General features: G+C 60.3%; 1 protein-coding gene across 4 annotated transcripts in view; it reads right to left on the bottom strand.

Annotated features, from left to right (window-relative positions):
• Positions 1–1093: 1093 nt before the first annotated feature.
• CAPZB (capping actin protein of muscle Z-line subunit beta) overlaps positions 1094–12441 on the bottom strand; it is a 130369-nt gene continuing 119021 nt past the window's right edge. For 2 of the 4 annotated variants that reach the window (XM_035713973.2, XM_025447962.3), the window contains exons 7-9: positions 6182–6247; positions 5684–5760; positions 1094–1889 (exon numbers count right to left, since the gene is read on the bottom strand). In XM_035713973.2, coding sequence (XP_035569866.1) covers positions 1802–1889; positions 5684–5760; positions 6182–6247 — 231 coding nt within the window. In that variant the 3' untranslated portion in view covers positions 1094–1801. Of the gene's footprint in view, positions 1890–4602; positions 4716–5683; positions 5761–6181; positions 6248–12441 lie in introns of those variants that run through there. The other 2 variants (XM_025447961.3, XM_049106534.1) reach the window with 2 other exon arrangements.

Below are 12441 nucleotides of genomic sequence, written 5' to 3'. Positions count from 1 at the left end.
ACTTGGGTGCCTTTTGATTTCGGCTCGGGTCATGCTCTCAGGGTCATGGGATGGAGCCCCGCGTCGGGCTCCACGCTCAGCGTGGTCTGCTTGTCCCTCTTCCTCTGCCCCTCTCTCTGCTCGTGTTCTTTCTCTCCCAAATAAATAAATAAAATCGTTAAAAAAAAAAAAAAGGGAAGCTTTTGCTGTAGAGGCTTCATCACCGAGAATTCCAGGACGGACGGGCCAGCAGGTGGGGAGCTGCCCTCCCTCCAGCCTCCTTAGGGTTCGCTGGCGCAGAGCTGCAGGCACCTGTGGGGAGCTCCGGGAGGGAAGGTGAAGGTGAGCGGGTGGGTGGCAGCTGGAAAGTCAGGGGCCGGGGCTGCGCCAGGATCTTGGGAGCAGGAAACCTTCCCTGTGGGACCAGCTCTTTCCTGTCGGAGAGTGTCAGGCGAGAACTGAACTGGTTGGGCCTGGGTCATGCCAGGGGAGGGCCGTGTGGCCGCACTCAGGCGGCTGCTGGGGGGTGGCGGTGGCGCTGGCATCAGCGAGGCCCCGTCCACGCTGCCTGCTTCCTCCGGTGGCTGAGGGTCGAGGGGATGTGCCACGTGGTGCTGCAGTCAGTGATGCAAAGTTTGGAATGGGGTGGGGGTGTGTGTCTTGGAATCTGGGGCCCCAGAGGGAGCTCAGCAAGGCCCAGAGGCTGACTTGTCAAGACCACAGTGACGGGGTGAAAGAGCCTGAGACCACCACCCGCCCCAGGGGTGTTAAGTGGGTGCAGAGCTCACCCCACAGCCAGGGCGTGGGACCCCCGAACTGGCCCCCCAGCTGCCTGGTGTCAGCAGGAGAGCAGGGACCGCGGAGTCCCACACACAGCGGGGGTCTGCGGGGATGAAAGTAGGGGTGAGGGTGGGGGAGGCCATACCCAGGGTGACAGGACGTGGGGTGCCCAGCTCTTCCGGGCGCGTGGGCTGGGGAGCAGAGCAGCAGCCCTGGGCCCCGCAAGGGCCCCTCTTCTCGCCCACCGTGGGGGTCCCCCCTCTGCCACCACCCGGGGCCAGCCCTCCCCAGGCCACGCACGCCGGCGAGGTGAGAGAGAACACAAGGCCGGTGCTAACTGCGTCCCAGTTTGTTTATTTATTTTTTTGTTCTTTTTTTCTTTTTTTTTTTTTTTAAGTATGGAAGCTCAAGTATAAGATGTAGATTTTCTTTTTTTAAGCTTTACAAAAAAACAAAATAAAACAAAAAACTCCTTTTGCATTCCATAAAAATTGACAGAAAAGCACCTGGCCAGAAGAGCAGACGGTCAGCAGGCCCCACTCCGCGCCCCCACCACGTGGGCTCCGTGGGACAGGGGCCAGTCTGTGCAGGACGACGCTGAGGGCCACCTCCTTTCTCCGGGAGCTGTCCCCTGTCCCCCCGGCCCCAACCCCAAGCAACTCCCAAACACACGTGGAATCAGATTTCCAGTTTTTCTTCTCTTTCACACACCACAGTTAGTTCATAAAATTTTTTTGTTTTACATTTTTTACACCAATGTAACAAAAAGGGGGGGAGGGAGGGGAGGCGGGGGGGGCTGGGGCAAACAAAAGCACACGGGCTCTGGAAACAAGGAGAGTTCTGATAGCAAAACGTGGTGGGAAGTAGGCCTCGGAGACAGGGGTGTTTACTGGGCTTTATTCTGGGGAGATGGCGCTGTGCGGTCGCGATGCCGGTGTTACGGGACCTGGTGGGGGCGGGGCGGGGCGGGGGCAGAAGACGAGTTTTCTAAGAAAGGACTCTACCGAGCGCGTGGCGTGTCCGGAGCGAGCGGAGCGGGGCTCTAACACTGCTGCTTTCTCTTCAAGGCCTCCACCAGGTCGTTCTTAAGAGCTTCTTGCTTTGATTTGTCTGCGAAAGTCTGCACAGACCTGCCGGGAGGGGGAAAGAGGGCGTCAGTGCGCGTGGCGGGGAGCGGCGGCCCGAGGGCCGGGTCACGCTGCCTCCTCGGGTGACCGTGGGGCCGCCGGGCTGACGTCGGCTGGGGGCGCTGGAGAGGCGCGGGCCTCCGTGCACGGCCCGCCTGGGGTCACCGAACCCCATCCACTCCTCCGGGCGCGGGTCCCAAGTCAGCCTGAGCCAGAGGGTGGCTCCGGGGCTTCGAGAGCAACGCAGCCGAGCCCCTCGTGCTTCAGGGGCCCTGCCGGGGAGCCTCCCCTCACCGCCCCCCTGCCCGGCAGAGGCGGCCCGCGGCTCACCCCCCAAGTGCAGGGTGCAGGGTGCAGCGAACGCTTAAGAACCTCTGGACATCTGAGCCCCAAAGGGCAGGCGCGGGCAGCCTGCTGCTGTGCGGCACCGTCAGCTGAACTTGGCCGAGAAGCTCCCTCAGCCTGGATTTCAGGAGGCAGCATGGGACGGAGACGAGAGGCCCTGGGTCCCTGCTGTCCGATCCTGGATTTGTGGGGCCGTGTGGACCGGTGCACCTGCGCACGGGCGTTAAGCTCTGCACCGGAGCAAGCGGCCGCTAAGCTCTGCAAAGGCCGGGCGGCGCACACAGTGCTTCCCACACAGCTCTCATTCCCCTCAAAGATCCTGGGGGGCCTCCTGGTGTCCCCAATCCACGGACGAGGAAACTGAGGCTCAGGGAAGTGCCCCCCCTCCAAGGGCCTGAAAGGTCGCTCTGTCAAACTGACCCAACGTGTTGACCAAGAAGTTGCTAAACTTCTTATAAACTTTTCAACAGTTTTGAAGCAGTGACGGAAGGGTGCAGGCTGCCTGGCAGGAAAGCTGTGGACACTGCGGCCCGTAGGAATCTCAGGCTTGAAATGCATCGGCCGTGAAAAGGCCGGAAGACGGGGCAGAAAAGAATCCTCGACTTCCAGAACTGGGAGAACCAAGAACATCCCAAACTGAGCTCTGGCTACTGAATCCCAGAAAAATCATGGCACGTGGCCTCCCAAGTCTGAGGGTGGCACAGATAAGCTGATCCGTAAACCACTAAAAAACTCTCAGGAGAAGTGCCATGGTTTTCGGTGGAATGTTTCTGAACAAGCATCCTGGGCTGCCCCGGCTCAGCGGTAGCAAAGGGAAGCGTCAGACGGCAGCCCTGGTGGCCCCGGGCTTCGGTTCTTGGCCCACCATGTGCTTCTGGAAAAGCTTCCGGGGGGAGGAAGCGACAGCTCGCACGGTTCCCCGGCCTGCGTGGGTGCTGGCTCTTCTGGGAAGGAGCAGCCAAGCACACCAGGCCTGGCCTGGGCCCTGTCCTCAACCTCCACAAGGGAGAAAGTTCCAGAGTTAGAACCAGAGGGAGATTAGGTAAGGCACGGGAGACTGGGCTCAGAATGGCCTGGAGATATAATTTGGGGGACACAGCCTGGAAAGGTCACTGCCAAGCAATGTCCAATCAATGCCCAGAGGAACTGGTGGCTCAGAGTGGGAAGGAGGACGTGTCCTGGACCCACGGAGAGCCCGGCTGCCCGCTGCTGGGGGGGGGGGGGGGCTCTATGCTGGAAATCTTCCAGGGGGTGGCCAAGGGACTGACCCAGGGCAGGGCTCTAGAAGACTTTACACCCCACCCCACCCCCAACAAAAGCTGAGAGGCTGGGGAAGACGCCGGCAGTACCACGGCACGCCTTAAGAAGGTTTCCTCTCGCTGCGATGGGAATGGGATGTCCCAGCGCAAGGCGTGAGGGTGGCACTCAGAGGCCCAGACACACTGGAGTCCCATGAACACAGAGGAGCCTGGTTGCATCAATGCCCCCCGCTCCCCCGAAATCCTGCTGGGCCTCTTCTGGGTCAGGCCTCCAGTGGCCAGTCCCTGGTCTGGGCAGAAATCCCTTAGCCCTGCCCTGAGGGCTTCTGAGTGCCTTGGATTAAAAGTTTCCCTCCTCTCCCAGGACGCGGGCTTTCCCCCATCTGTATCTGTCATGGGCTCTAGTCGGGGTTCACAGCTGTGGTCAACAAGCAACACTTGCTCCTTTCCGTCAGTGTGAGGCGTTTAAGAGGACGGCCGCAGCTTGTTAGGGGCAGAAGGTTATGCCGGTCCAAGCAGCTCCAGCAGCAACCGGTCTGGGGGTGCAGCAAGCCCAGCCGGGGGGATTCTGGCCTCCGCTCTGTGCTCTAGCCTCCGGCTCGGGGCCACACACCCCTTTCACAAGCCACGGCCCCAAACTGTCCATTTCCCATGGAGAAGGCTCATCTGGCCTCTGGGATGCTTGGTGGGGAGGCCAGAGGCTCTGGTGCACAGAGAGGGGGCTCGGGGAGGCTGCCCTGGGGCATGCGGCCGAGCGAAGGCTGTGCCCAGACCCCGGCTCTGAGACCAGAGCGGTGCAGACAGGCGGCTTCTGCTGGAGACGCAGGGTTAATCCCCAGACTGGGCTTCCTCCAGAGCCAGGGCCAAGCCCCGTCTCTGCCCCACACCCACCCCTGCCTAGAGTGCAAGACACACACACAGCACACACGTGATACGGGTCTGGGTTACACGGGGCCGACTCTACGTGTTACCGCGGCCGCCCACAGCCGTGAGCCGACACGGGGGTTAGTGGTGGTTTAGAGGACCGCGCAGCCACAGCTGGTCCGGGGGTGGCGGCGGGTTGGTGAGTCCTGTTTAGTGGGGAGGGTGCTCACGCCTCTCAGGCAGGGTACCTGCGTCGGCTTAGTTATCAGGCTGGATGTGGATCTGGCGCTGGGTCAGCACTTGGGAAAGCTCCCTCTGCAGCTGCTGAAACTTGGGGTGGTCGGGGATTACGTCAACAGATCTACAGAGAGTGGTCAGAGATGAGTGCGGCGGGAGGGAGGGACACGCACCTAGGAGCACGACATGACTGCTGGAGACGCAGGGGCGTGCGGGGTAGAAGGCAGAGCCGTGTCCAAGGGCCCTGCGCTCCGGGGCGCAGCACAGAGGGGGAGCCGCTGAGCTTGAGGCTGGAGGGGGCCCGGCCACCACCCCCCTGCCAGGAGCGTGTCTGCGGGACGGAGCGTGGGCCCCAGGTGACCAGAGGACAGCGATGTTGCCAGAGGAGGAACAGAACCCGCCAGGGGCCAGACTGAGTTCCCCACCGGCAGGTGGAAATGGGAGAGATGCAGATCCAGGGGGCTCCTCGCTATTTCAAACCATACAAGCAGGAGACCAGGAATCTGTCTCCTGGGTGAATCCACAAGTCAGGGCAGCCCCCGGAGCGGCTCCCTGCCTCTGCTGTCGGCCCCAAAGCAGAGCCTGACACATGGAATGGGGCCCTGGGGACTGAAGCTGAGGGCAGAGGCTACCCCACCTGCTCCCCGGGCTGGGGGAGGCCCACGGAAAGAAGCCACCGGCCGAGGGTTGCACAGCACCTGCAGGAGCTCTCAGTTTTCTGACCCCAAGGCCAGTGCTCGTCCCACGGTTGCATCTCCTGCCTTGTCCCCCCAGACTTCGACGGCCCAGAGAACCCTTTCCGCCTTCTTTTGGGCCAGCGCGGCAGAACCGAGGGCACCAGAGGGGGGGGGGCAGCCCAGGACAGGGTCACGGCCACCAGAGCCCCGGGGGCTCCAGAGCAGAGCAGGCCGCCCGACAGGCTGCACTCCCTCGCGGTCCCGAGGGCACCGATGGGCTCCACGTGAGCGCCCCCAGCAAACACAACAGCAGGCAGGAGCCAGGACGACCCGAGGCCGGTGCCACCTCGTGCAGCACGCCTAGGATTCAAACCCACGTCTTTTGGTCGTGAAGCCTGTGCTGTGGGTACGTTACCTCAGCCCGTTGACGATGTCCTTTGTTTTTCCAAAGTAGATCTCATTCAGCGTACTTCTGATTTTATTTTCCATGTCCTGGAAGGGAGGTCGGTCAGGTCAGGGCGGCCAACGGGAGGCCCCAGGCCCACCCTCCCCACCGGCCGCTCACCCCTGCAGTCCCCGCCGCCACCACAGGGGGGAGGTGCAGGACCGCGCCACAGCCAGGCCGGCCCCCAGGCGCTTCCCAGGCTTCGGGCTTGAGAAGCCAACACTCGGGGACCAGCGGCCAACACCGATGGGCCTCCAGGGAGCTCACACCACTGGCAAGTTCCCCGTGTCTGTGCCACGCCTCCACCCCTTGGTCCCCCGACCAGTACAGAGTGCGGCCAAGGGCCCCAACGGGTGCGTCCTGGCTGAGCTGGGGCACCTGCCAGCCCGCGGGCTTGGGGAGGCAAGGCCCGAGCAACACTCGCGCAGCTGGGGCTGCCCCGCGGGGAGGAGCCCGGGGCGCACTCACCTCCACCAGGCGCCCGATGTTGGCTATGTGCGGGGAGCAGTCGCTCACGGTCTCGTCCTTCTCCATCTGCAAGAGATCAGAGGGTCCCTCGGCGTCAGAGGCCCGCGCGCTCCTGAGAACGAGCCCGGGCCGCGCAGAGCCGGCTGCTCCGGGTGGCACCCCCGCGGGGGGGCCTCAGCTTTGGTCCACGCAGCTCGGCCAGCAGAGGACCACCCGGCCGGGCACGGGCTCCGGCTGTCCGCGTCCCCTGTGGGGGAGCCTCCTCTGTGCTTTGATGGCCCTGCGGCGGCAGCTTCGGAGGGAGGGACCAGCAGCCCGGAGCCGGGCTGAGGGGACGCACGGACTGGTGGCGGGGCCGGCCGTCGGGACCCAGGTTCCTAGACTGTGACCGAGTGGGGTCCTGGGGGGGACCCAGCGATCGAGCCTCGCGGGGTCCATTCTGACCGGATAATCGTTACCGTTACAGCTATTAGAGGCGGCAGCAGGTGGGGCCGGGGCTTCGTGACCTGGGCGCTCCCGCACGAGAACCCCCGTCTCCCATGAGGCCGATTCCTCCAGGAGAGGTCCCCGTGTCCACAGCTCGCGGGGTGCCCCAGAGGGTGCTGAGCATCTCGGTCACGGAATGGACAGTGGTTGAAGACGTGGAGGCCGGGACAGGATGAAAAGATCAGAGCGTGTCATCGGGGCAGCCAGAGCTCAGGATGGACTCAGGCGAGTGGAGAAAACGCGGGAAGGTTGGGGCGGCGGGGGGGGGGGGGGGGGGGCTCTGGGGCTGGAGACCTGGACGGTGGTGTGCTCGGAGCCCAGAGGCTTTGCTGCTTCTCACCTATTTTGACTTCTGTATTGGGGAGAATGATCTCGAGGCCAGAAATGGTAGAAAAGACCCAGTTAAGAGCAAGATGAAGCCACAACTGGGCAAGCAGATGGTAGGAGAGACCCATGTCACTTGAACTAATCAGGTTCCCGGAGTGAGTGAGGCCAGCCCCATCCTGGGAAACAGCCATCCCTGACCAGTCAGCACACGCAGGGGCTGGCCCTACCTTCGTGAAACAAGGAAGACACGAGTCTGACACTGATCCACACCATTTTTGATGAGACTGTTAAAAATCATCTGTTGGTGGGACCCCTGCGTGGCTCAGTGGTTGAGCACCTGCTTTTGGCTCAGGGCGTGATCCCGGGGTCCTGGGATCGAGTCCTGCATTGGGCTCCCCACAGGGAGCCTGCTTTTCCCTCTGCCTGTGTCTCTGCCTCTGTATCTCTAGTGGATAAATAAATAAAAATTTAAAAAATCATCTGTTGGCACATCTAAACCAGCTCTCTCAAATCTAGGAATCCACACATGGGCTCACCGTGACCAAGTTCTGCAAGAATCCCTCCAGGGAGCTCACGCCACTGGCAGGTTCCCAGGGGCGGCCTCCCCGGCATCCCGCAGGCCTCCTGCCTGGCCCTGAGCCAGCCTGCCTGCCCGGGCTTAAAGAAGGCACAGCTGAGAGCGCCTTACAAGCATCCTGGTGACAGCACCAAGGGTCCAGATGATCGGAAGCCAGGGCCGTGGGCTGGCCCGGGACACAGCAGCTGCCAGGTGCAGACTCACCTACTCTGTTCAGTCCCTAGAAGAACTCTGTTTCCAACCCAAGGGAATGAAAGCTCGAGGATGTCACGGTATCTGCCCGGACCACAGCACGTTTGCTCTTCCGCCCAGTTGGCTGGGGAGAGTGCAAGTCACATTCTCCACCTCAAACATGAACCTCGCCAAGTATAAAATGGGAGCCCGGTCCCGTGAAGAGACGCATGGTTTTGGGAGGATTTCAAGCTCAGTGAGATTGTGACAAGCAGCCACAAGAGCTTTCACACAACTTCAGGTTACAGGTGGGTTCCCGGTGTCCCCGTCGGGGCAGGGCCTGGCCCGACCACGTGATGGCGCTGCAGCCGCGGGGCTCCAACACTCAGGAAGGTCTGGGCCCGGCCACATCAGCAAGGCTGGATTCAGTTTCCGGTGCCGGAGTTTTAGAGACCCATGGGCAAAGCTGGAGTTCATGCACTAGAAAGTCCGAATGCCCTGACCCCAAGAATGGGCAAGAACGGAGTATCTGCCCTGCCCCCAGCACCCCTGGGCCAGCGATCCCGGGGAGTCTTGATCCTCAGAAGACTACACAGGTCCTGACAAAATAGAAGTCAGACTGCTCCTGAACGGAGATGTGCTAGCTACTCCCCCTCTTTCCAGGTTTCCTAAATACCCACCCCCCTGGGCCACCCCATAGCATTTGCTGGAACATTTGCCCTCAGCCAAAATACTACTGTCAGGACAACTGGAGTTTGTGCATGCTGAAGGGACATTGGGAGCACACTCAGGAAGGATGGTGATCCATCTACCCTTTTTTTTTTTAAAAGATTTATTTATTTATTTATTCAGAAAGAGCGGCACAGACACAGGCAGAGGGAGAAGCAGGCTCCATGCAGGAAGCCTGACATGGGACTCGATCCCAGATCTCCAGGATCACACCCCAGGCTTCAGGCGGCGCTAAACCACTGCACCACCGGGGCTGCCCCATCTACCCATTTAAAAAAATATTTAAGAAAGATTTGTTTGGCAGAGAATGGGAGCGAGAGCAAGCGAGCGTGTGCAGGGTGAGCGCACAAGTAGGCGGAGCAGCAGGCAGGGGGGAGAGAGAAGCAGACCCCCCCCCCCCAGCAGGGAGCCCGATGCAGGGCTCCATCCTGCGGGACTCACTCCCAGGACCCCAGGGATCACGAGTTGAGCCGAAGGCAGACGCTTCACCAACTGAGGGACTGAGCCACTCAGGACCGTGTGCTCCCTTCCCTGACACGGAAAAGGTTCTTTGGGCCAGAGGGCAGCTTGGAGCGCGGCTGGGCAGGGAGAAGCCCGACGGGCCCGACCCCCCCGAGTCTTGTCCTCCCACAGAGTCTGAGTCTCACCCTCCCCAGTCCCGAGCAGGGGGTGGACTCCTGGCAATCTCAGGCTGAGCTTGTGGAGGGGCCCACTTTATGTTATTTTAATTAATTCTTTAAAGATTTATTTACGCGAGAAAGAGAGCGAGTGTGTGCGCAATGCATAGAAGTGGGATGGGCAGCAGGAGGGCGAATCTGGAGCAGGCTCCGGGCTGAGCACAGAGCCAGACGGGGGCTCGGTCCCACCACCTGAACCGAAACCAAGAGCTGAACGCGGAACCGACTACACCAGCCAGGCACCCCAATGGGGTCAGAGCTGTTGGCAAAGGGCTCTGGGCCATCAGGGTAAGTAAAGTCACATCAGCCCAACCTCTTGGGCTCCAGGATCAAACTACTGATTGTCCAAAGGTAAGACAGGTCTGGGGTGGGTGTGGGAGCAGGGGGGACAGGGAGGGGCAAAGTGAGGAGGCCTGGTCTCCCCTAAAGGGCACAAGAAGTCCCTAAGCTCGTAGCAGGGGATCTGAGCCCAAGGAAAGGCCTAGCAGGGACCGGGGAGGGGAAGGAAGACAAGGGCTGGGGTGCAGGCAGAGGTCTTGCAACACAGACATTTCCACGGCCCCCTTGCCCACACCCCTGCTGACTCCCTCCACACCTGGTCAGGGTCAGCTTGCTGGAAATGCTGACCCACCAAAAATAGGACTATTTTTGCAATGCATATATTATTACATCCTTATAAAAGTGGCTGCCAGACGAAAACATTTTTATGTGCTGTGGCCGCACAGATGTTCCACAAGGTGGTTCCAACCAAGTCTGAAGTCTGGGCCCAGCCTGCTCGTCCCCATCAAGCACCCCTCCTCCTCCTCTCTGTGGCCTGGAGATGGGAAGGACACGGTGAGTGTTTGGAAGGCAGGCTGTCTACCTCGGAAGGGGTGTACGTACAGCCTCTCCGGCCGCTCTGCAGCACAGCCGGCGTGGGGGGTCCCTGAGGGAAGCCAGCGCCTGCTCCACGGCTCCGCCCCTGGAGCCCACGGGCCTCTGCTGAACGAGCTACTACACGCAGGATCAGGACGGAGCCCGGGAGAATGGCAGCTCCGTTCCCGGGGCTCCTCCGGTCCTGGCTCTTGGGCAGAAGCCGGCGACGTCCTCCCGATGACTGAACCGGGCTCTGGTTAGGAGCTGGGCTGGAGGCCAGGACTTAACATGGCCAGAAGGCCTCTCAAGGAAGGTTCGGTTTGCCTGGTTTAGGGAAATTTTAATTGAGCCTAAAACTACATGTATTCTAGAAGATGGAAAAGTCTCTGCTTGTAAGGTATGTGGTAGTAGCAGAAATAGCTGTTATTTATTGAGCACAAACTATGTGTCCAAGTGGTTTTTTATTTCTACTCTATAGCAACTTTTCCAAATAAGCATTATTAGCTTGAGGGTAAAAATGCATATTTTGGAAAAGGGAGGAGGGAGTGGTCTGTCCAGGTCACACAGCTGGAAGGCAGCAGGCTAGGACTGAACCAGGTCTGGACGATTCCACAGCTTGTTTTCTTCCACGAGACCTCTCCGTGTGCTCACATTCATGTACATTCTTTACGAGAAAAAAATCTGAGACGGACCACAGTCCAGGGCTTGGAGACTCCCAATAGTATCCATCCCTGCTCGGCCCCCTCCCCACCCCGGGATCTCCAGTCCCTTCCTCTGTGGCCTGGCTGTCCCTAGAAGCCACAACGCTGGAGCCTCCAGGCCACCTCCGGGAACACAGGGAGCCGGCTGCAGCTGTAGCTGTGCCTCCCACAGCAAGAAAGCACTCCCTGAGCCCGTAGCCCTGCTCCCCTACATCCGGGGGAGCCCGAGGGCCTCCTCCCCTCACCAGGATGGACAGCCTGGCCTTGCCTGACTGCCAAGCTCGAGTCAAAGAGGATTTCTCTGCCATGACACCCAGGCAGGTGCCTCTGCTGGAGTTTTACTGCGCGAAGATCTGTCACAGGGCGCCTGAGTCTGAGTGGGGAGAGAGCTCAGCTTGCAAAGGACCAGCCTAATCCCCCCTACTCGACAAAACATTCCACCTTTGTTTCTAAATATTTAGAATCTGAAAAAAATATCAAACGAACATCTGCAGGGCCCATCCCTGGATCGGAAACCTTGGATCTCCTTCCAGAGATTTATGATCTTGCCTCTTTCTCATGTCTCCAGCTGTCACACAGGAGAAGTGACCTCTCAATGCAACTTCCTTTTCAACATGTTGGTACTTGGCTTGCAACATCTCTTACTTGCTCCACAGCCTTCCCTCCGCCCTCCTCCCCTGGAAGGACTGCATGATCTGGCTGTGCGGGGCTCCCACACAGACCACCGCGCGCCCTCCCTCCCCAGACCCCCTGGCTGCGTGGATTTGCCAAAGCACTTTATGTACCTGCCTCGTTTCCAGGGACATCCCTAAGGGAGACTGTGCTAGGTGGGAGTGAAGGGAAGGGCGGGCCAAAGGGGAGGTGATGGGTGAGGGCGACATGTGACTCATCTCATGGGTCATTGTTAGATTTACCAACCATTTGAAGGAAGTTCTCCACGTCCTACACTTACAGCTGCCTCAACTGAGAGAGGAGAGGGCTGGGGACAAAGCCTCTGAAGCTGGGGAGGGACCCCTGGGGACAGAGGGAACAGGAAAGGGGAGGGAGCACAGGGGCTGTGCCCTGAGGAGCGAGGGCGGGGGGGCTGCTCTGTGGAGGAATGTGCCTCATCACTGGCCAGGAGAGCTTGCAGGGTTGGTGCCTGGTGACATGGGTCCTTCCAGACACACACGAGGCACGAGGTTTGAGTGTGTGGCTGCAGCGAGGCCTAGCTTCCAGAGGGACACCTTGGGTCTGGTCACTGCAAGCACTATTTGATGGAGGAGCTCAAATGGGGAAGCCTCCTCTGATCCCATGGCTCACGTGGTGGTAGGTCACCCAAACGTTGCCCGCTCTATCCCAAAATGTGTCCCTCTCTGTTCCCCTCTCCCTGCCCTCCGTCATTTCCTGCCTTGAGGCTGACACCAGCTCACATACTGACCTCCTGGGTACGGGCTTATCCCCTCCAGCCCTCCCAGTGGCCTCCATCTGGCCCGAGTCACCTCACTCCTGGGGGACTCTAACAGCTCCCTCACCCTGCCCTAGCCAGATCATCGCGAGGAAATCACTTCATGGCTCAAATGTCGGTCTCCTCACCTGTTACGTGGGAAAGGTAACACTACCTTGCTTGCGTCTAAGCCCGGAGACAGCCCCCCAAACCACCATGCATGTTCACCCTTTACCATGGGTTTGCTCGGCTCACCTGGGACCCCTGTGTCCCCCGTCCAAGGCAACCAGATGTTTTCCCGAGGTTCATCT

The sequence above is a fragment of the Canis lupus genome, chromosome 2 (genome assembly GCF_003254725.2).
Source record: "Canis lupus dingo isolate Sandy chromosome 2, ASM325472v2, whole genome shotgun sequence".
In the NCBI taxonomy this organism is placed as follows: Eukaryota; Metazoa; Chordata; class Mammalia; order Carnivora; family Canidae; genus Canis; species Canis lupus.
Note: the sequence above shows the minus strand (reverse complement) of the source record. Positions and strands in the feature narration are given on the sequence as shown.